Source organism: Lissotriton helveticus, chromosome 5_1, assembly GCF_964261635.1.
Source record: "Lissotriton helveticus chromosome 5_1, aLisHel1.1, whole genome shotgun sequence".
Classification (NCBI taxonomy): domain Eukaryota; kingdom Metazoa; phylum Chordata; class Amphibia; order Caudata; family Salamandridae; genus Lissotriton; species Lissotriton helveticus.
The window spans coordinates 1,372,594,886-1,372,616,976 of record NC_136065.1 but is presented as its reverse complement, the minus strand read 5'-3'; the positions used below and the strand labels follow the sequence as shown (position 1 = coordinate 1,372,616,976).

Sequence of the window (22,091 nt, the reverse complement as noted above, 5' to 3'; positions counted from 1 at the left end):
GGACTTGTGTGAGCTGCAAGAGGAATTCAAACCATTGCAAGTGAAAATTGTGGCTTGCCCGGAGTCAAAGATCAAAAGCAATAGGAGCTAATTAGGCCTATGTGCAGGGGGGGGCGTGGCCAAGCACGAGATGTGAGAAGACGTGCCCGGGCTGAGCTCCGTGTGAGGCTCCCCTACCACGGGCCTTTTATCCTTCATTTCTGGGGGTACCGGGCCCAAACTCAAACCGAGTGCACCCGGGACCCTGTTCCACCTCCAGGACGATTTTCAGGCGAATCGACGCGCCTGACCCTCCGACCGGCGGCGGCCCCGGCAGCTGGCCGTCCAGGGCGCACTTCCGGTCGGCGACCCCAGTCACCTGAGGCCGGGGATCCGGCCTTGTGAGGTAGGCCGCGGCACATGTGGCCTCTGCGACGCAATTGACCAGGGAACAGAGACCGAGTCCTACACACCGAACGCTCCCCAGCGACCCGGCTACACCGGAGCCCCAGGCACTAACAAACAGTTTGCCGACAGGGCCCACGGCGACCCATGGACACAGCCCACCCTGCCAGCCACTTCTGGGGACGACCCGCCGAGCTCCGTGTGCACCAAGGGGTGAGTGCGTGAGACTGTTTGGAGACCCGCGTTGGCGCCATTGCCCCTAGGCCCTGGCGGCCTGAACCGGACGCTGAGTGACCCAGTCCCCTGGACCCCCTTGCCCACCCATCGCCCCGACACGGGCTCGGCCGAGGGGAGGAACCCGCGCCACGGAACCCAACACACCCGACGACCCAGCCACTCGTGGGCCCCGGGAGCTGCCAGTGACCAGGCCGCACCGGCCCGTGGCGGGCGGTGACGCCAGCCCGCCTCGACCACCAGCATTGGAGCCGCCCGGCCGGACTTGGCGGGAACCAGAGGATCACCGGGCCGACTGTCGCGGGGCCCACACAGACACCGTCTCCCCTGGGCCCAGCCGACCACCACCGGAGGCCACACGGCCCTACCCCTCTGGGCCCCTGCGGCCGACCACCACCTGGATGCCGTCACTGGTCGGCGCCGGGCCTGTCTGACACCGTGGGGTCCAGGCCACGCCACGCGCAAGCTGGAACCACGTTGCACTGACCCCCCGACGGTCGGCCCGACCCTGGGGGAATCTCCCGGCTGGCGCGGGAGCAGACATTGAGCACACACCGCCTATATCGGACCACCGCTGGGCTACGCAGGTCCCCACGTGGCGCTTGGTGGCGTCTGGCGCCGCCCGGCGAGGTGCGCCTTCCCAGGCCCTGAGGACGGACGCAGTCGGAGAGACCTGGTGACCCGACCTGGCAGGCCAACACATAGCGCAACCGAGAGGCAATTGCAATACGGGCATTCCCGGCATGGACTGACACACCTTGGGGGATCTCATACCGGCCACTCCACGATCACCTCGTCCTCCCCGGGCGATGCCATGATGCAAAATCCTGAGGCCCTGCGGTGAGGCAGTCCCCACCACCCCCACCCACGGACCGCGCGCCATCTACCACGGGTGACACAGAGAGCCTGACTGAGAGACTCACACACACGAGTCCCAACACTGTACATTGCGAGAGCATACTCGCCTGGCTGCCCAGCTGCAAAGACCACCCACATGTCTGGGGGGACCAGGGCGAAGACTGGCGCCGGGGGACCGCCGGGCAAAGGAAAAATGGTGAAGACCACAGACGCTGACCACACTGCCTCCAAACTGGACACTATGCTGGCAGCCATGGAGCGCCTGGAGGAGTCCATGCAGCTGACCCGTACGTCACTAGAGAACAGGATTGACAAGGTGGCTGTGGACCTGACACTCCTCCGAGCAGACCACAAGAAACTGTCCGACCGCACAACGTCTCTAGAACATGCGATGGCGGAGACCACACCCAAGCTGGCACAGACGGACAAACACGTCCAAGACCTGCTCAACCGAGTGGAGTTCCTTGAGGATAGAGCGAAGGACGCGGAGGGACGGGCCAGAAGGAACAACGTGCGCATAGTAGGTCTGCCGGAACGATGGGAACGGAGAGAGACGGCGGAGCACATGGAGACCTGGCTCAGAGGGCTACTGCCAGAGGGCACACTGTCGCCACACTTTGTAGTGGAAAGGGCACACAGAGTACCATCCCGCCCGCCCCCAGAGGGCTCCAACCCGAGACCAATGCTCATGCGAGTGTTGAACTACCGCGATCGGGACGCCATCCTCCGCGAAACGCGGAAACTGTCAAACATACAGGTGGACAACGCCAAAGTGATGTTCTTCCCTGATTACACCATACAGGTCCAACGGCGACGCCAGTCCTTCCTCGCGGTGAAGCAGCGGCTCAGACACCTGGCTCTCAAGTACTCATTGCTATTCCCGGCGCGACTCAGAGTGGTGGCGCTAGACAAGACCCACTTTTTCGACACCCCAGAGGCGGCAACGGCCTGGTTGGATTCAGGAGTGGACACGGATCCCGGACCCGCACCAATGGAGCAACGCCGGAACCGAGGTACGCGCAGGCGGAGACAACGACGCAACTCAAGGGCCAAGTCCCCGGCTGTGGAAGCAGAAATCGGCCCCACCCCGGAGCAAATGCAGAATGAACAACTGGAGGCCGTCCGCATAACAGCAGAGATCAGCGGGTCACAATCGCCTATCCTGATTTCCAACGCCAGCCCGCGATCACGCGGGAGCGAGGACGACGACTACATGTACGGATTGCCAGATAACTCGAACCCGGGGGGCCTGCCAGACGTCACGCCCCAAACATCTGATCTGATAGCATGAGAAATCCTCCCCAGCCTAGCTCCGGCTAGACCACTGCAACTAACATAACGGAATGGCCAGCTCGCCTCCGAGGATGGCCCGATCGGGGGTCCACACCAGCGCCCCTGACGACCCCGACAGACATGAACGCCCCCACCCTCGGGGTCTGTACTCTACTCTCTAACCCCCCATCTACCGGGCTGCCGCGGAGTCGCCGTGGCACCGGGAGGAGAGTTGGAGCTGTTTCACTGGAGGGCCACCGGGACCATATCATTGAAGGGGTGGACGGACCCCTGGAGGTGAGTGCCCCCCCCCGGGGGGAATGTAAGACGTAGTCCCGCCATGGGACTGACTGTCCAGGTCCAGTGACATTGGGAACTCCGGCCTGTCTGCGGACACTGACACTGACTCCTGGTGCCCTTATGGCCCAATACCCGTGGAGGGGAGCCGCCACGGCTCTCTTGGCGTAACGAACTACCTTGTTCTATCCAAGTGCTGTATTTAGTCATCCCCCCATTGAACTCACGGATTGATTGAGCTCGATAGAGCGTTTGGGCGGCGACACGTTTTGTTGTTGCCCTTTTGGTATTATGTTTATGTTCAGGTTCTTCATTTTGAGACTAGTGTTGACACTGAAATGCAACAGCGTGCATCCTTGGGTCTGTGGGAGAGGGCGAGGGGATAAAATGTTCATTACTTGCTGCTGCTGTGTGGGTGTGGGCGGGGCGGGTTGGGGGCCGGGGGGGGGGGGGGGGATGGGTACCTGGGCGCAATGAATACCATGATGGCTACGATTAAATTTTGTACCTGGAATGTTAGAGGCATGCACACACCCTCACGTAGATACCAGGTGTACTCATATCTTAAAAGACATCAGATCCAGATTGCATTACTGCAGGAGACGCACCTGGTCGCTGCTGAGGTAGCCGCGCTTCGCCGTAGGTGGAGGGGACAGATAATAGCCACCACCTTTTCAGCATTTGCGCGAGGGACCCTGATCTGGGTTCGGCCCGGGGTTCCGTTTGCACTGACACACAGCACTATTGACACTGAGGGGCGCTATGTCTTCATGTAGGGCAGACTAGATGGGCAACAGATTGTCATAGCCTCCATATACGCACCTAATGTAGACCAGGGGAAATTTTTCACGCGGTTATCGGCAGTAATTGCGACCTGGCCAGACGTACCCCTGATGATAGGCGGGGATTACAACTGCGTGTTAGATGCCTCCCTTGACCGCTCGTCCCCCCCAGCGGCACTCGCCCCAGTGCAGACAACCTCCAGGGCCCTACTTGACTGGGCAACACAGTGGAACTTACGAGATGCCTGGCGCGTCAGAAACCCCACCGCCCGGGTGTATTCCTACTACTCGGGAGCCCACTCCTTACATGTCAGGTTGGACAGGTACATGATGTCCCGTGACCTGATTCCCTCCGTGACAGACACTGACTACCTGGGAGGGACGCACTCGGACCATAACCCACACTCGCTGGTCTATGGATGGAAGCGCCCGCGTCCACCCGTACCTACCTGGCGCTTGCAACCGGATCTCCTGCTTGACACCACATTCCGAGAGGAGATATCCGGGAAGATCTTACAATATTTCGAGGACAATACTGACTCGACCTCCTCCCCGAGGACCGAGTGGGACGCCTTCAAGGCGGTGGCCCGGGGTAGCTGCCTCGGCGTACAGGTGGGCCTACGTAGACAAGTGGAGAGAGAATTGACGCGGGCGGAGGAGGAACTGTTAGATAGGGAACGGGAGGCAACGGGAGGAGATGATTCCCGCCTGGTCTCGGCTAGGGCAGACCACGCTGTATTGATGGAGCGCCTAAAGAACATTAACTTCGCAGCACACTCCGCGCGCACCCACAGCGCAGGTGACAAGCCCGGCAGATTACTGTCGTGGTTGGTGCGGCAAGACACACAATCCGCGTCGGTCCTATCAATCCGTACTGCCCAGGGCGTTGAGGTTTACACCCAGACGCAGATCCATGAAGCGTTTACATCGCATTACAAATCCTTGTACAGCACACGGCTGCGGGCCACAGTGGTGGAGATCACAGACTACCTAGCGACACTGCAGCTCCCGACTGCCACCGCTGCCCAACAAGCAGAGCTGGGTGCCGCACTCACCGGCGAGGAGCTGCGGGAGGTGATTTTCTCCCTCTCCAATTGCAAGGCGCCGGGCCCTGACGGACTCCCGGCGGAATTCTATAAAGCCTACTCGCTGGTGTTGATACCGGAACTGCTGAAAATGTATAAGGCGGCGTCGGAGGATGCTGAGCTCCCGGCGTCCCTAAATGCAGCTAACGTGGTCTCCCTGCTGAAACCGGGTAGAGAAGCGAACGAACTCGGCTCATACAGGCCGTTAGCGCTCCTCAACACCGATTATAAAATACTTGCAGCGGCGCTGGCCCGGAGGCTTGCACCACTGATCCCCGCTCTGGTGCACTCTGATCAGAATGGCTTCGTACCCACCCGGAGCACGTCCTACAATCTACGCCACTTTTTCAGAGTCCAGCGATATGCAATCCCGACCTGGCCACGCTCGGGATGCATCGTGCTTGATCTGGAAAAAGCGTTCGACTCGGTGGAGTGGCCATATCTCCTCCGAGTTCTCGAGAAGTACGAGCTGGGCGACGCCTACGTCCAGATGGTGGAACTCCTCTATCGAGCACCCGAGGTCCGGGTCCGGACTGGACGGTTGTTCTCCGACAGGATCCGCATCGGGAGAGGTACCAGACAGGGCTGCCCTCTCTCCCCTATATTATTCGCCTTGGCGATGGAACCACTGGCGGAAATGCTCCGTGTCTCCGGAATCGCCTGGGGCATCCCACTGGCGGATGGCACCCACTCGGTGTCTCTGTATGCCGACGATTTATTGCTATATGTTAGGGACCTCACGCGCATCCCAACGGCGATCACGGACATCTTTCGGACATTTGGAGACATGTCAGGGCTCCACGTTAACTGGGCCAAGTGGGGAGCCTATGCATTCGATGGCGAGATGCCACAGTGTGTTGTGCGCATGATGGGTGAGACGCTCCGATGGCACCCGACGGTATTCCGGTACCTAGGGATCTTAATTTATCGGGACCCAGTGGATCTCCTGGAGGGAAACCTAGTGAGAGCGATATCCTCGCTTACGGCCCAGGTCACGTTTTGGAACTCCCTCCCACTGAATGTGCCGGCAAGAGTGGCTCTAACCAAGATGATAATGCTTCCCCGGCTCCTCTATTATTATACTAACCTGCCAGTGTATGTGCCGGCGAGCATATTTAAGGGATTGGAAACCCTCACCAGACGCCTCATTTGGAATAAGGGGAGACCCCGGGTGGCACTGAAGACCCTATACGCAGCCACAGATGCCGGAGGCTTAGCGGTTCCCGATCAGGAGCTCTATTACTTAGCAGCACAGCTGCAATGGGTCGCCTACTGGCTGAGCGGTAAGAATCTGATGGACACGGCCACCGCCGACGCCATCCTATCTCCCGTACAGGTAATAACGCTCTTCCACCCCCTAACACAGGGCCGACCCCCCACGCAGGTGCATGTGGCGGTAGCAAAACGGTGCTTCGCACGGAGCCTCAAGCTCACCAAACATACGGTGCCCTATGCTCCGAACCTACCTCTGCTGGGGACGCCCTTGGGCGCTGACACGTTGTCCTCAACCGAGCTGCGCAGCTGGACTGCGGCAGGCTTGGACGACCTGAGCGGCCTGTATAGCGACGGGGAGCTACTGCCCTTCGAGGCCTTGGCCGCGGACACGGAGCTGCCAGTGGGTCAATTCCTGGCACACGCCAGACTCCTGCATGAGTTGACGAAGGCATGGGGTGATCTTAGCCATGAGCCACCCACTCACTTGCTCGTCCAGTACTTACATGTGATGGGCGACGGGTCCCACATTGTGCATTGGCTTGCACAAGCCCTACACAGTCATACTCAATTTTCCTCTCGGAGACTGAGGGACAAATGGGCGAACGACCGAGGCACAGACTGGACGGACAAACAGTGGGCCGCTATATTAGCAGGCGCCAGAGTTGTCCCCCGCAATGCGCGATTTAAAATTATCCAATATTACATCATCCACCGCGCATATCTATCTCCGGATAAGCTGAATCGCTACTTTGGACTCACTACATCGGCGTGTCCCAGATGTGGCCTCCTGGACTCCGACTTCCTACATGCACTCTGGAGCTGCGCTCATCTCACCCCGTACTGGTCGGCGGTCACGGACATGCTGACGGCAGCGACGGGTGTCACCCTCCCCAAGACGTGGGAAGCATGCCTATTGGGACTCTACAAGAGAACCAAGCAGACTAAACCACGGGAGCGTTTTTGGGACTTGGGCCTCATTACGGCCAAACGCCTTATCACCAGACGATGGAAAGGCACTGCCCCGCCGCGCCCTGCGGACTGGCGCCGCTCTCTTGGCAACTGGGCTTGCGCGGAGAGTGTGTCTCTACACAGGGAGGAAACCGCTGGCCTACGGAAATACCCGATAGCCCAAGACTGGTATGCTACCCTAATCGCTTATCACCGAGCATGCGCCCAGGCCGGCATTGAGTGCCGTCCCGACACGGAATAGAAGGGGCCCAATCACTAGCTACCCACACCTGGCACGGGCTTCGCCGCCACCCCCCCCCCCGGCTCCTGAGACCTCGCACGACAGAGATGTCCCCTGCCGAATTCAAATTTGAAGAAGGTGGTTTTAGTGAAAAAATGGTTGAGTGCTTTATCAAAATGATAATCCAAACTGAAACTCATGGTAAGCATATGAGGAAATATATCAGTTAATATTGATACGTTAACGAAATCTAATTACAAGCAATAAAATGGATACGAACAAGCTGCTTGATCCGACGCAGCATGGTTTTAGGTCCCGCCATTCCACAGAAATCGCCTTGATAATAGCAACGGAAGAGATACGGAAAGTGATGGACAAGGGGGGTAGAGCTGTCCTCATTCTCTTAGACCTATCAGCAGCATTTGACACCATGAATCACACGGTATTAGTGCAGCGTCTGAGGGACGTGGGAATTGGGGACAGGGCTCTGGCCCTCCTTACCTCCTTTTTAACAGCCAGGGAGCAGAACATAGTCTGGGACAACATACAGTCTGACACTTACCATCTCCCGTGTGGAGTGCCGCAAGGTTCCGCCCTGTCGCCTACACTTTTTAATGCGTATTTCACCCCACTGGCCAAACTTGTCGGAAAGCATGGTTTCTCAATGGTCTCCTATACCGATGACTAACAGCTTATAGTATCGGTCGTAGAACAACCACAGAGTGTGGCCAGCAGCTTCCGTGCATGTTTGGCTGACATGCACTGGATGAGCCAAAATTCCCTCAAAAGGCCCTTTGCTATGGAACAATACCTGGTGGCCAACGCAGGCAGGTGATTGTCCTCTTCCCACCACCAAGGTCAAGAACCTAGACATAATTTTTGACAACCAACTCTCAATTTCTCATCGCAGGTTAACTGCCTAACTTCCTCCTGTTTTTACCTTCTCAAAAGGCTCCGTAAGGTCTTTCCATTCATCCCTCAGTAGTTTCAAAAAACGGTTATAGAAAGGTTTTTTCTCTCAAAATTAGACTATTGCAATGCCCTATTCATGGGCATTGACAAGGCCCAGAAAACTAAACTTCAGTCATTGCAAAACGCGGCAGCCCGACTACTGATGAACCTACCAAAAGGCCATTCTACCTCGGCTGCCATAAGGTCACTCCACTGGCTCCCTGTTCAGCAACAAGCCGATTTGAAGACCCTCTGTATAGTACACAAGGCATACTGAACTAGGCGCATTAAACACAGCCATCGAGGTGGGAGGTGCAGGTGCCGGACAGCCTGCATCAGGCATTACTAGCAGTCACAATTAATCTGCTAATTAATGACCTCTCACTCCGTTACGGCCCACAAAATGTAACTAAAAACAGGAGCATCTCTCTGGTGTTACGGCCACAAAAAGATAACAAGTAGAAACAAGCAGAGGAGGACAAGCAACGCTGCGCAGGCTGGGCTGCAGGGGAGAAAAAAGCCCATCAAGCAGGATGGAGAAGGAGGTGGCAGCTGAAGCCGGAGGAGAGGGTGCAAGCTTGGGAGCGAAGTTCGCAATTGTGAAGAGCTGGTCCAAATAAAAAAATACATTTAAAAAAAAAAAAAATGACTCACAGAGTCATAAATAATGGAAAGAGTAAGAAAGCATGTAACGGGGCAGTCCACAAGGGAGGTTACAAAATTCCAAAAGGAGGGACTACTACGCCTATTAACCAATCAAAAACCGGCATTTACCAAGGATAGTTAAGAAGAGCCAATTGAGAAGATGGGTGGTGCGCAAAGCACATATTCTAGGAACAGCATGTCTTGCAGAGGCAGCGAACGTGCTGCCTAAGCAAGACCTAAAAAGCGGGTGTGGATATCTCCCATGTACGGAATTTTCTTACCTGCTCCAGCACTCTTTCCACTTTTCCTTTTCCTGTACCACCCTTGTTATTCTTTCCGGAACTATAAGCTGCATTCTGTACTTCTAAGGTGGGCTGTGTCACCCACCTCTAGTGCGCTGTGGTCAATCTCACCCTTCCATATCTTGTTGTGTCCACTCGTTCTACTTTGGCATTTTCCCACTCCATAGTAGCCTCCTTGTCTGCACTTCTGTTCTCGTGGTCTACTGTTCCCGTGCCAAAAACCTACCTCATGACTCCTACCATGTTCTCTGCAAAACATAGTTCACTACCTTGCACTCTTTCTGCATCCCTCCAACTGCACTCCTTCTGCCATGTGTCCCTTCCTTCACAGGCACTGGTGGACTCCTGAAGCCACTCATGAATTCCCTCCATACTCACATATTGTGTCTTCTAGAGTGTGGACGAACTATGCCGTTAGACAGCCTGCTCCACATGTCCTAATGATTTGCCAACCTCACCACCTCATTGATGCCCTCTTCCTTCCCTTGGACTTACTGCCGTATGATGTTCCCTTATGTGTGTCTCTTGTCAGCCAGCCCCTCCCCCAGCATCATCTATCGGACCGCCTCAGACCGGTCAGTCTGATGTTTCCTCTCATTTCCTACTGACTCATTTGTTATGGGATTGGCCCTGTGCACCACCGCCTTTCTGGATTTTCGCTCCTCCTGACACTCATCACCAGTTTCTCCCCACTTGCATCTTGAACCTTCACCTTTCTCTTTATCCATCACTTGTCCTCTCTGCGTCGTTACTTCAAAATGACTACCCCATAGGATCGAGATCCTGGACAGAAGCCCATGCCTCACTGACTCATACATATCTCCCTACCAATGAACCCAGGATTGACTCCAGCTGGGTCCGGGAGGAGTGGTCCTGATCCTGCAGTTATGCACTCAGTATGGCAAATTCACAGAAGTACTCATGCTACCAGTTCAGTCCCGGTATTCCAAGCTCCGTGCAAACGACCCCCTTTTTTCTGAGGCATACCCTGGTGACCTGCCTCAGCTGCTGTTGCCTGCTTCTCTGCATCCTGACACTCACAAGACCACCTCAGTCCATCAAACCTGGGCACATTGGTGGATAGGTGAGCCCAAGCCCCTTTACTACCAAACCGGAAAGCCCCACACCCCACGCTTACAAGGGGGATGCCCCCAAGGGAGACTCACCTGCACTTCTGCCACTTCTCCGTGCCAGTTGATGAATTTCCACCTCTGCCGCCTGTTCTGCTAGACCTGCCTGTGCCACTTTTGTCGACCCAGTATTGGTCTGGTGCTCCTCTTTTCTCTGATGCACTGTTTTGTGGTGCTTGGCCTTAGTTGGTCTCTTCTTGGTGGAGGGCCTGTTGCCTGGCCCCAAACTTGTTCATCTTTCTGTTGTACCTGCACTTCGCTTCTTCCCCCAAAGCACCTGCTGTTTCCTGCAGGGTTGGGGGATGCCACATGCTATAATTGTGGCAACTATGCTTGCAGGCCTGGGGTTTTTGTGGCCAATGCAGACTGGGCAATGCTGGCAGCAGTTTACCAGCTGCCCTGAGGACCTCTATGATGCATACACATCATCTGGGGATGGAGCAGGTCTGCTTGCATCCTTCCTCTTTGGCCCCATAGGAAAATGCAACTACCGATGCCTACAGTTTTACCACATGATGCACCATTCAGCTCCTCCCTTTCTCCCTTCCCAAACCTCCCAGATGCTGCAGGTGCTTCCTTCCCCTTCACTGGGACACATTTTGATGCAGGTGCAAGACTTTCAGGAATATCCAAGAGTTTAAAGAATCAAGCCTGTGAATCATATTTTCATATGATAAAATGTGTGTATGCTTAACTCATGTGAAAATCTATGCTATTGAAAACTAAGTTTCCTTAAACTCCCTTTTCGCCACCTTAGAATGGTTTTACTTCTGCTCTTGTCAGGATTTTCCAAACTACTCCAGCGTGGGGAGAGATTGGAGTGGAGTTGGTGAATACGCTAAACATGTAGGTTGGGGCATTCTCAGACTCACAATGTAACCCTGTAACTGCAGCTTTCTGCTTAATTTCAGACCTGTATGTGGATTTCAGAATGGTAGCAAACGCAGGGTGTTGCTAAAAATTCAAACCCCAATATAATATTAGCCCTGGCATATTTAGAGAGGCTATTGTCAGAGCTATGACACAATGAAAACACTGCCATCATTTATCACATTACTGCATGGCACCAAAAGGGACAAGTGGATTTTTTACAGTACAGGAAGATTTATAAAGCAATGCACCATGTCGACGAGCAGATATTTTAATAAAATGCAGCAACCCGAAGCGTGTGTGCTGTTTGACCTTTAGATATCTAACAGAGCATTTGTAATCAAGCAAGGGCTCTGAAGCCAACTCATTCCATGAAAAAGGATGGAGAAGACTGAAGCTCATGTAATAAATAGCATGCAGGACACTTACACACATCTGACACGGAACAAACAAAAACATATACAAAAGATAACACTATTCACTTTGTTTTCTTACAAATTGTTTAGCTGTCAAATAGACTAAAAAAAACACATATTCATGTGAAAATATTCTAAAATGTTGACTACGGTACAGGATGGCATAAACTGCCACAACATTTCTGCCCTAACAAGACAAGATAGCTGAATTTGGAACTGGGCCCATCAGTCAAAAAAGTCAGCTCCATGGATATACCAAATTTAAATTTACAGACCCAAAGCTGACTGCCAAGCATGGCTTCTTTAATCCCTAGGCATTAGCAGCCATAACATGTACATTAGACAACAAATTAATGAAACACCATCTGTTTTCCTAATATTCCACACTCAGAGGTAAGCAAGTAAGTAGTCCAAACAAAGGCACAGGCTAAGCAAATAGCCCATACAGTCAAAAGTCATATTTAGAGCATTCAAAAACTTTTCTCCAACCCTGGAAATAGTCAAATATTTCAACCGGTCAAGGGCTGAAGTAAATTAATTTCCAGTATGGGAAGGGAAGTGGAATAAAACCATCCCTAAACTTCAAAGGCAGATGGGGTTTTTACGCAGGGAAACATTTTTCACTGTGGAGAAACAAAATACGAATTTTGATACAGGGGAGCTCACTGAAATAAGTGGTCAATGTTTAATTATTTGATTATCTTATGTTCTCTATAATGGGTTTAGTCTTGGCAATCGCTAGGCCAGCCTTCCAATGAGCTGACAAAGAGCAAAGATAAGGAAGAGCAAGAAAAAGGCAGAGTGAAACTAAGTAAAGTGCAGATAATGCAGGGAAGTATCTAAGAATGTCTGGGTAAAGGCTGATAATCCCAGAAGGAGGTAAAAATGTAATTTAAAAAACAAAAATGCACGCTTCAACAGAGAGTGGTGACAAGAAGCACAAGGAAGGGAATTAAGTGGAATAAGCTTGGTAGCAGTCAGAGAATGGTGCGATATACAGGTCATTTTAAAAACCTCCCATAACTCCTCAAGTAATGAGTTCATTTTAAATATAGGATTGACAAATTCGTCTGCTACATGGAGCAACAAGATTTAGGAATTAAGAATATAATATCTAGGGGGCTTGGCCAAGCACAGAGTAAGATGGCCAATGCTGAAGCGGCTCTGATCCACGACCATCATAGTACTCCACCACCAATGCCTGAATCTGCTTGGACCCACTCCTGTTCAAGCAGGTAGGTGCAGAGAGACTGGTGAGCCGAAGCAAACTCTGCGGAGTTGCTGTTGACGCGGATGCCGGAGCGGGGACTTGGCCCAGAAGTCGAACCCAGGGCTCGATTGACAGGGCTGGCCATTCCGTGGTATTGCGATGGAAGGCAATGGGTTCATGCACAGTACTAATGCCTGAGCTCGCCCCCTGGAAAAAGACTAACCTATGGGGGAGGGAAGAAATGGGAGGAAGAAGGTCAATGAGAGAGACAGGTCCGTGCACCAATACTGCATTTGATGTATGGGATGGGAAAGCGAACAGTTGTATTCATTGTTTTTTCTTTCATAAAAATATTTCTAAAAGAAAAAGAAAAAAAACGGAAGAGAATACAATATGTAGGCCGCCGGAGAAAGCAAAATAATATGAGGTGCGTGGTAAAACAAATATGCATGGGGAATTCATTTCAAAAGTAAGGACTGAGGAAATAGAATCACCCATCCCTTCTTGTTAATTACAGAGAGCCTGAGGACCACAAGAATTATTCAGTGTTTTGACTCCTGAAATAACAGGAGAGTGAAAAGTAATATGATATTAAAGGTATGTAAGCATTTACATTTGAAGTGTAGAATCTTAATTGTGACTCTTTCTAAGACCCGCAACAAATAAATCTATTAACAAGGGAAAACCAATCTTAGTACGACTGTAAATTATTGGTCAAACTGTATGTTGTAGAATTAAAACAAAGACATCTCTTTAAGAGAGAAAATTGCTGAGAGCCTGGACACCTAAATACAGAAAAGCAAATGAAGCAGTACCACTCATTCAACTCTCTGCAAGTGTACCTGTAGCAAAAGCTTTGCCGCAGCCAGGGCACTCACACCTGTATGGCCGATCACCTGTGTGAGCACGCTCATGCACCTGAAATAAAAAGATAGGGATATGTATCAGAATATGATCAGATCACCTGCATACAGCAAGAGACATCATACAAGAGCTGTAGAGAAAGCTAACATCCAGAATCCTAGGCTGCAACTAAAATGAAAAGGCAAAAGGACTATATTCTGACAGAGCTATACAGACACCACTGTAGACATATGAACTGTGCTCAAGCAACGACATTTGGTAACTAGAAGTAGATATTATGTAGATACCTGGAACCAGAAATATGAACGTATATCCTAGGTAGTTATGCATGACTCCATTATTACTTGGCCACAGAAAGTCTGTGGCAAAAAAGCACAATCTAAACAAAACTAGAATTTAATTACCAACTGCATGTGAAACACACAGCAGATTCACGGTGCGATCTTCAAGTCATGAAATCTCAGTGAAGAATACAGTATCTGGGATATGAATCTTAGTCATGATTAGAATTACAGTGTGAGCTAGGATAAAAGATTCATTGGCGCATCTTCCTTCTTGACTGAGCACAAAATGGAAGGCTATGGATAAGTAAACATGAGATCCAAGTTTCAAGTGATAGGCCTTTGTAAAAAGAGAGAGTTCCTAAGGGGGACCACCTCAAATCTAGAAGTAAACCATAAAGGTGTGAAATGTTGTAACAGAGAGCACAGTGTAAACTATGTGGCAGGCAGATGGAGCACAAAAATTAAATTACAGCAGAAGTCGTCCCATACCCCATGAGGCCTCAGAAGAGTGCGGGATCTTGACTGACCTTCAAATGGTGCGCTGTGGTATAGAGACGCCCACAGTCCTTGTAGCCACACCGGAATGCTTTGTCACCAACCTGCTGCCCCCTTCCAAATGCATACTCTTCGTCTTCATCTTGCATGGTCTGCAGAGCAAAGGCACACCATCAGATTACGAACAAGTTCCCTGATCTTTCTTCTATCTCCCATCTTTGGAAGTTACAGTTCCCAACACCTTGTGTATACTTGTGATCCTGTATTTTTGCAGATACAATCACAATCCCACGCCATTGAAAACCATAGGATCACTGTTGGAAATTGTACCAGAGAGAATGAACAATCCTGTCTACCTCTAGCCAACACAGCCAGAGCACAACATCCACTGCAGTCTTCATAGCATCCTCCCACAACAGGTGATACAGAATGTGTTTGCATTTCTCATTGGTACCACCACGTACCCACACATCCATTAGGAAAAGAGTCCTTCAGAAACAAAACAGGACCAGAGACCAGATCTGTCTTCAGATAAGACATAGGAATGTTTGCTAGAAGTCACCTACAATTAATAAACCAGCAGAGGACAAAAGAATATGCCTCACGCAACACAAACTCAGAAAATATATTTCACTAGAAAAATATAATTTCAAATCCAAATAATGGTACGGACCACAACTTGTCTAGACATGAAAAACTACAAACAAGAACTTGCCCAGATGAGATAAATAATCATAAGCCTGAGTACAGGTCAATGTTGGGAAACAAACAATGCCCAAATGGCACTGGAGCCGATCAAAAAACAAAAAGCTCCACAAACATTATGGAGATTGGACATCACAAAACCTTCTACCCAGCAGAGGATTCCCCCTACACTCAATACAAATGAAAGATTCCACAAACTAGCATGGACATTAGAAAAAAAGTCAAGACCATAAGAGTTCCCAAATGGAAGAACACTGAGAAGACTACAACACATTATGCGGATCATATCACATAACCAAGCATTCTATCAAATTGCCCAATACTAGACGATGCTGAGGCTAGCAGACTGAATGTTTGACATCACGAGAAATCTCGCACAGAACACTGATTCCCACTGAGAGAACAGTAATTTCAGTTTGCAAACTTCCGTTCGCCAGGGAAATGCTAGAATCAAAAGTAAGTGCTCATACACACCGCAGACAATCATAGAGAATAGGAGATCGCAACATGTTCTAACAGACATACAATACAAACCATCATATATTTCCACATAAGCAGGCTAACAAGCAACCTTTCAAGCTTGACATAAGAAGTAATGAGAAATCAGACTGACACTAAAAGTAGGAACAGTTATTCCAATATATTGCCCATCTTTTAATATCTTGATCAGATGGATACTGGACCATGAGACCAATCTTAGCAGGCTGATGATCATCTGCAATCCTATACAGATTACATCAAGCCTTCCTTACAAGGAAAGAAATGGAGGTGTGCAGATGTTTCGAGGTCCAAATTCAGTATATCTAGATCGTAGATCCTGGTTATATTCATTTTGGACCTGGAAACCCTTTTCTACTATGATTACCAAGATCAGAGATCTGTGGTCAAAGTAATTTCCTGTTTATTTGCTCAGGGAGGACCTACTTGATCTAGTCGGTCTCACCTCACAGAAGTGACTGTCAGTAAAAACGATAAAGATTTAGGTACATTTGTTTAAGGGTGCTGAAACCACCAAAGCATGCGAGACCTCGTTTCCCTGCTAATGATCTGCAAGACCACCTGTGGCTCCAATAAGGAGCTTCAAAATCTTACGTCACTCCTACAATAACCTGTGAGTTTTTCTGTCAGAGTCACAGTGGTTATGAATCATCCTGGTCATCCTAGACATCCGTGACACTACCTCACATGCAGCAGGGGCTTGTCAGACCTTAGCATCCCACTGTAGCATGGAAGGCTGTCTATATGTTCTACAGTGACTTTTAAGGCCACCTCTCTGACCTACAATGACCTTTTATATCACCAGTAGTTTTGTTACTGATTCTATAGTGAAACACACTGAATGTCATCACGAACCTGGGAAGGGGCCTCTTCCGATGGCTCCATGAAACGAGCAGTGTTGATCACATTCTGCGACTCCTCCACCGATACCTAGGATAACAAAACACACAATTCTAACATCATTTTAGGCAATCTCTCTAGCCACAGCAACAGAAAAGTTTATTTTTCCAAAGTGGCCACTTCCAATAACCACTGAATTACAGTTTATGACTTGGTCATTCAAAGCAACAAATCTCCATAATAACCAAATGGCACTGCTATCCCCAATTCCAAGATTATCTTCCTCCTCTAAGGCGATCCAAGGACCTCAAGAGGTTCTTTTACCATATCATTGACAATTTCCCCCATATTCGTCCCCAACATTTGGCAGGCCCCTCTAAAAAGCCTTCTGGCCAGAGTACCACTTACTTTACTGTAATGCTCTAGGGCACTTATAGTTTCTTCATCAAGCTCACAATCTTCCTTCACCATCTCCTCCTCTAAGGTGGCACTGTCAGTCTGCAAAGCAGCAGGATGGTGTATGTAGGCAGTGGAGCCATCTTCCAACTGAACTGCTTCCAGGGCATTTGGATCATATCCCTCTGCAGAAAACAAACTCAATGTTAAAACAAACATTTCCTAAACAATCTCACAAACCACCTTAACTTTCAGCCTGTGGAAGACATTTTTCCCGTGATCCTTCAGCCTGGGGGAAGAGACACCAGTTATTGAGACACTTGCATCATTACATTGTAGTCATATAGAGGCCATGTTTTTCCTGATATCTCTGCTTCCGAGAGTCAGTTTTTATAGTTAAGTTTTTAGTAGACAGTAACTTCCATTATCATTCAGTATGGGACAGACACTATTTCCCCATCACGGCTGAGTCTATAACAGCTGCTGTCTTAGCATGTGATATTGCCCTCCATTTTCAGAATATAAAGAATATTGTTTTGTTTCCCCATCATAATTCAAAGGGTGACAGCTAGTTCCCTGCACCTTTAAGCCTGTGACAAGTGTTGTGTTATCATTACATTCATGCATTCTTGGAATTTGAAATGCAGTTTTAGAATGTATGCATGAGGATTAGGGAGTAGGTTGAAGGCAAGCGAGGAGGGCGGTGTTTGCTCCCTGCTGCTACTTGAGCACTATGAATAAAACTAAGAAAAGGAACTAAGGGTGGAGTCTTGATTTGAAGGGATTCACATAACAATCAGTTTTTACTCGTCGTTTTCACAATTTCTCCCTCACTTGTTAGCCTGTGACAGCTTTCCCCTCACCATCAAACTTGTAGGAGAGAGGCCTTACCTATAAGCCTATCAAAGACACCAGTAACCCTCTCACCTTCCATTCCACAAGAGAGGCATCATCCTTTTATCAGCAATGCCTCTGATTTCTCAAATCACTTCAGCCTGGGGCAGGTGCCGTGTTTTACCCCTTTGAGCATGTCTAACATTATTACAGTCATGCTCCCCTTCACATTTAAGAGCACAACAGAAGTGAAAATCTTCATGTTAGGATCCCCCTTGTTCTCTTCCTCCATTAACTTTCAATGTGTATGGCAGACGCTGTGCCCTGCTCACCTTTTGGTAGAAGATGTATGAACGCCATTGTGCCATCTTCCAACTGCACCTCCTGCCCTTCTTCAAAGGAGATGGGTTCTTTAAAAAAAAATCATAAGAAGGATCATTTTATGCTGTCGATGTTAGCCACTCGGCCACACCATTTATGTTCAGGCCTTATACCACTGTAAAGCAAAGTTACATGTCAAAAATTGCCATCTATCCTTGTATGTTACACATTATGCAGCAACATCTATCAGGCCACTATATGATTTGCTTCCAGGTAACACATTATGCAGCACCTTCTACACTTAGACTTCACAGACCTGTGCAGACAGCTTACGCAGTACTCCGGCTGTAAATACATAGTCCTTTCAGTGCAGAACTCAGATAACATACAAATTCACAGATCTTAAGGTGCTTTGCTGTCAGATTACACATATTACAGGTCTGGCATACCTCAGAACTTTCAATGCTTTGCTTACAGGGTATATAACATCTAGCACCTTGAAACCTTAAGGGGTGATATATTTGCGCTTTACAAATATAGATTGTTATTTTGCAATATTTAGACTTCACAATGCTTTGTTTAAACGTTACACTATATAGCAATATCTAATGTCTTATTCCATTGCCCCTGTGCTTCTCATAACAGAATATATATTACAGAAAACCTTCGATTTTCAGGCCTCTCAGTGCTATAGACAAGTAATCCGTTACCCATCATATTCTATGCTCAGGTTTCGGGGTATCTTTTCAACAAGTTACTTACTTGACAGCACCAGATGCTTCCGGGCCTCTCAGTGCTTCACTTACGAGTAACATATTATACAGCAAAGTCTATCCTCAGACGTCAAAGGACTTTAAAAGATTACACACTTGCTACAGTGGCAGCTAATTATCTATTTTATGTCATTATCTATATCGTTGGACCTCCGTGATTAATGTACAGTTTATACATTATACAGCATCCTCTATCTTCAAACCTCCTGGTGCTTGGCTTACAGGCTAAACATACCGAAACACCTTTAATTCCCAAACCTCGTGGTATTTTATCAACAGGTTACACACTGTATAACATGTTACAGCCATAGACAATTATGCGTTTTACAGAGAGGTGATACACTGTGTTATCTTTACTTGAAGGTTAGACATTACACCACAGCATCTATCCTCAGGCTTCTCTCTTCCTTACTTACAGATAACACTTAAAAAATACCTTTGATCCTTATGACGTCTCACAGATTTACAGACTAGATGCACATTATAATGCATGGTCTATACATGAACCTCTAAATCCTTTACCTACATGTTAGATATTATACAACACTATCTATTTTAGCATCATCTGTGCTGTATAAAATGTATTCTTTATGTAAAGCACACAGACGTCAGAGGGCAGATGGTGCTGTCAACTGATGTGACCTGTAAGTAAAGCACAAATCTATCAAACCAGTTGGTTCTTTACTTCCTGGTTCAAAGACAAGTTACAAAATAACAGCAGTCAATCCTTAGACACCACCATGCTTTCCTTGTAACCCAACCCAACACTTAGCACATGGCCTTATCTGACCTCTTAGTGCTTCACGGACAGACAATACATTACTTAAACCCAGTCTCTCGCTTTAGACCATTGTGTTGTATTATAAGGTAATACAATCAACATAGCCTTGATTGGTTTGCAGGGGATGAGTGTGGCAAACCGCGGATTGCTAGGATAGACTAATGATTTCACACATTGCCACTGTAAATGGGATCGGATTACTGAGGAACTCCATCTCAGTCTCCCGTTTGAGCCAATGCGCTTGCGCATTGCTGGCGAGATTCTAGTAAGCGGTCCGAAAAGTCTGCCAAAACTGCGGATTAGCCACAGTTCATGTGAGACAGGCGCGTGCACGAGGCCAGCCACATCACACACCACCATTTGTCTGTGCCTCGGCATCAGACTTCAAAGGCTGCCACTACCCCGCCCCCCGCATCAGACAAAGGAATGCGCTCCCGCTCCCCCGCCACAGCAATGCCGAGAGCTTGTTTTTTTAACGTGCACGGACCGATTTATAATCCCAATCCAACCCGCAGTTCAGCTGATCGTCCTATTGTGAATTAAGGCCATAGCTATTTAAAACGGCAAGTTCTCACGGAGCACACCTCTGGCAGTGCACTTGCATCTAAAATACTTCACCTTGAGCGTGCCTCGCACATAACTGTTGCTGCGTCTCGTAGGCGACAACACAGGAACTGGAACATGCATCTCTCCCAGTGACGTTATCCGGTAATGTTTTATCCTGTTCTTGCAAAGAAATACAGTTCTGGCGTTCAACTCAAAGTCTTATAGAACGGGGCGGTTTCCAATTCAACATTTAACAAGAATAGTCTATTTTTCTACATTGTGTTTGTCAGCTAATGACGTCACCTGCAATCAAAATAAAAGACAGACCCACGCGTCATTTTTCCGCCCCATTCCTAAACTTCACCCAGTAGCCATCTTGGAAAAAGGCGATTTGATTAAAAACAATCAGAAGCAAACCATGTACTATAAAGGACAGCTACTACACGATAGTACACAGGAGATAAACAGTAACTCTATACCGAAATAAATGTCTTGTTATCTTCTACGGTCTAATTTAAAATAATTAGCCAATATGTTTATGTACTCAGATGCAACTTTTACTATATATGTATTTATGAAGCAGAGGAGAACAACGTCTTTATAAGACTTTAATGAAAGATTATTTTGTAAAACGGCATGCTAAAGAGTTAACTGAGCAACGCGACCCTCCATCAGTATTTGAACATGGCCACTTCCTTTTCTGAATCATTCCACCCTCCAACTCCACCCTCCATCACTCAGGGGCACCACCACATCACTCAGGGGCACCACCACATCACTCGGGGGCACCACCACATCACTCGGGGACACCACCACATCGCTCGGGGACACCACCACATCACTCGGGGACACCACCACATCACTCAGGGGCACCACCACATCACTCAGGGGCACCACCACATCACTCAGGGGCACCACCACATCACTCAGCCCAACCACATCATCACTCAGCACCACAACAGCACTGTCCTTGCTTGCTACCAACAAGCATTGCCATAGCTAATAGGACTCGCATTAGGAAAGTGTAAGCTATTGGCTTTGTGAATAACAATGCTATTAATTTATATATTTTCAATATTAAGAAAAATGTGTCATTTACAATACCAATAGCTTACACTTTCCTAATGCTAGACCTATTGCATTGCAAATGCTTGTTTATTCTTGGTTTGTTGGACACTATCACTGGTCCCCTTACAGTAAGGTTTACTGCTATTGCTTAACATTCTGCTTGCCTGCACTACCCCACTGTGATTAGTTATGTTTGATTAAAATGGAAATACAAATATTTACAAACAAAAAGCATTCCAATGATTGGTAGGTTGGTGTAGGTGAAGGTGCCCACCCGGTTAATCCTATTTTAATTTTGTTTCTTGTTTATTGCTGCTTATTCTGGGTAGAACTATCACGATCTGACGAACCTAAGGCTTATGGATACCAATGACAGTTAAGGACCTCAATCAAGCCTAGAGAAAGCCAGTGGCACAATTTACCACAGTGTTGAAACTTGCGTAGACTATAGTCACAGTTCTTATGTTACATTTTTTTTGCATAATTGAAAAAAATGTGTACTTCCAGACCAATGTGATTCCTCATCATCAACCATGTAAACAAATATTAATGCCAAGGAATTGGACAGATGATGTTCACTAATGAATTAAATTACAGAACAACTTCTATTCACAGATCTTTACCAACAGGTTACTCGAACACAGCTCTATCTATTCTGTAACCTCTCGGTTTTACTTATAGGTTGCACAAAATACAGCAACATTTAGCCTATGCTACCAGTGTTATACTTAGTGTACATATAATGAAAGTCCTCCTATCCCGAAACTTCACAGCATTTTGTCAACAGGTTCACAATGTATTGCATATCCTATCCACCAACCTCACAGTGCTTTACAGAACTTTTAG

The 22,091-nt window shown here is 48.6% G+C and overlaps 1 protein-coding gene across 1 annotated transcript in view; it reads right to left on the bottom strand.

Annotated features, from left to right (window-relative positions):
- Positions 1-22,091, bottom strand: part of ZNF76 (zinc finger protein 76) — a 284,990-nt gene that overhangs the window by 162,507 nt on the left and 100,392 nt on the right. Inside the window, exons 3-7 of the mRNA XM_078644308.1 lie at positions 18,089-18,166; positions 16,935-17,107; positions 16,542-16,616; positions 14,516-14,635; positions 13,683-13,758 (exon numbers count right to left, since the gene is read on the bottom strand). Of these exons, the coding sequence (XP_078500434.1) occupies positions 13,683-13,758; positions 14,516-14,635; positions 16,542-16,616; positions 16,935-17,107; positions 18,089-18,166 (522 nt within the window). The remainder of the gene's footprint in view (positions 1-13,682; positions 13,759-14,515; positions 14,636-16,541; positions 16,617-16,934; positions 17,108-18,088; positions 18,167-22,091) is intronic.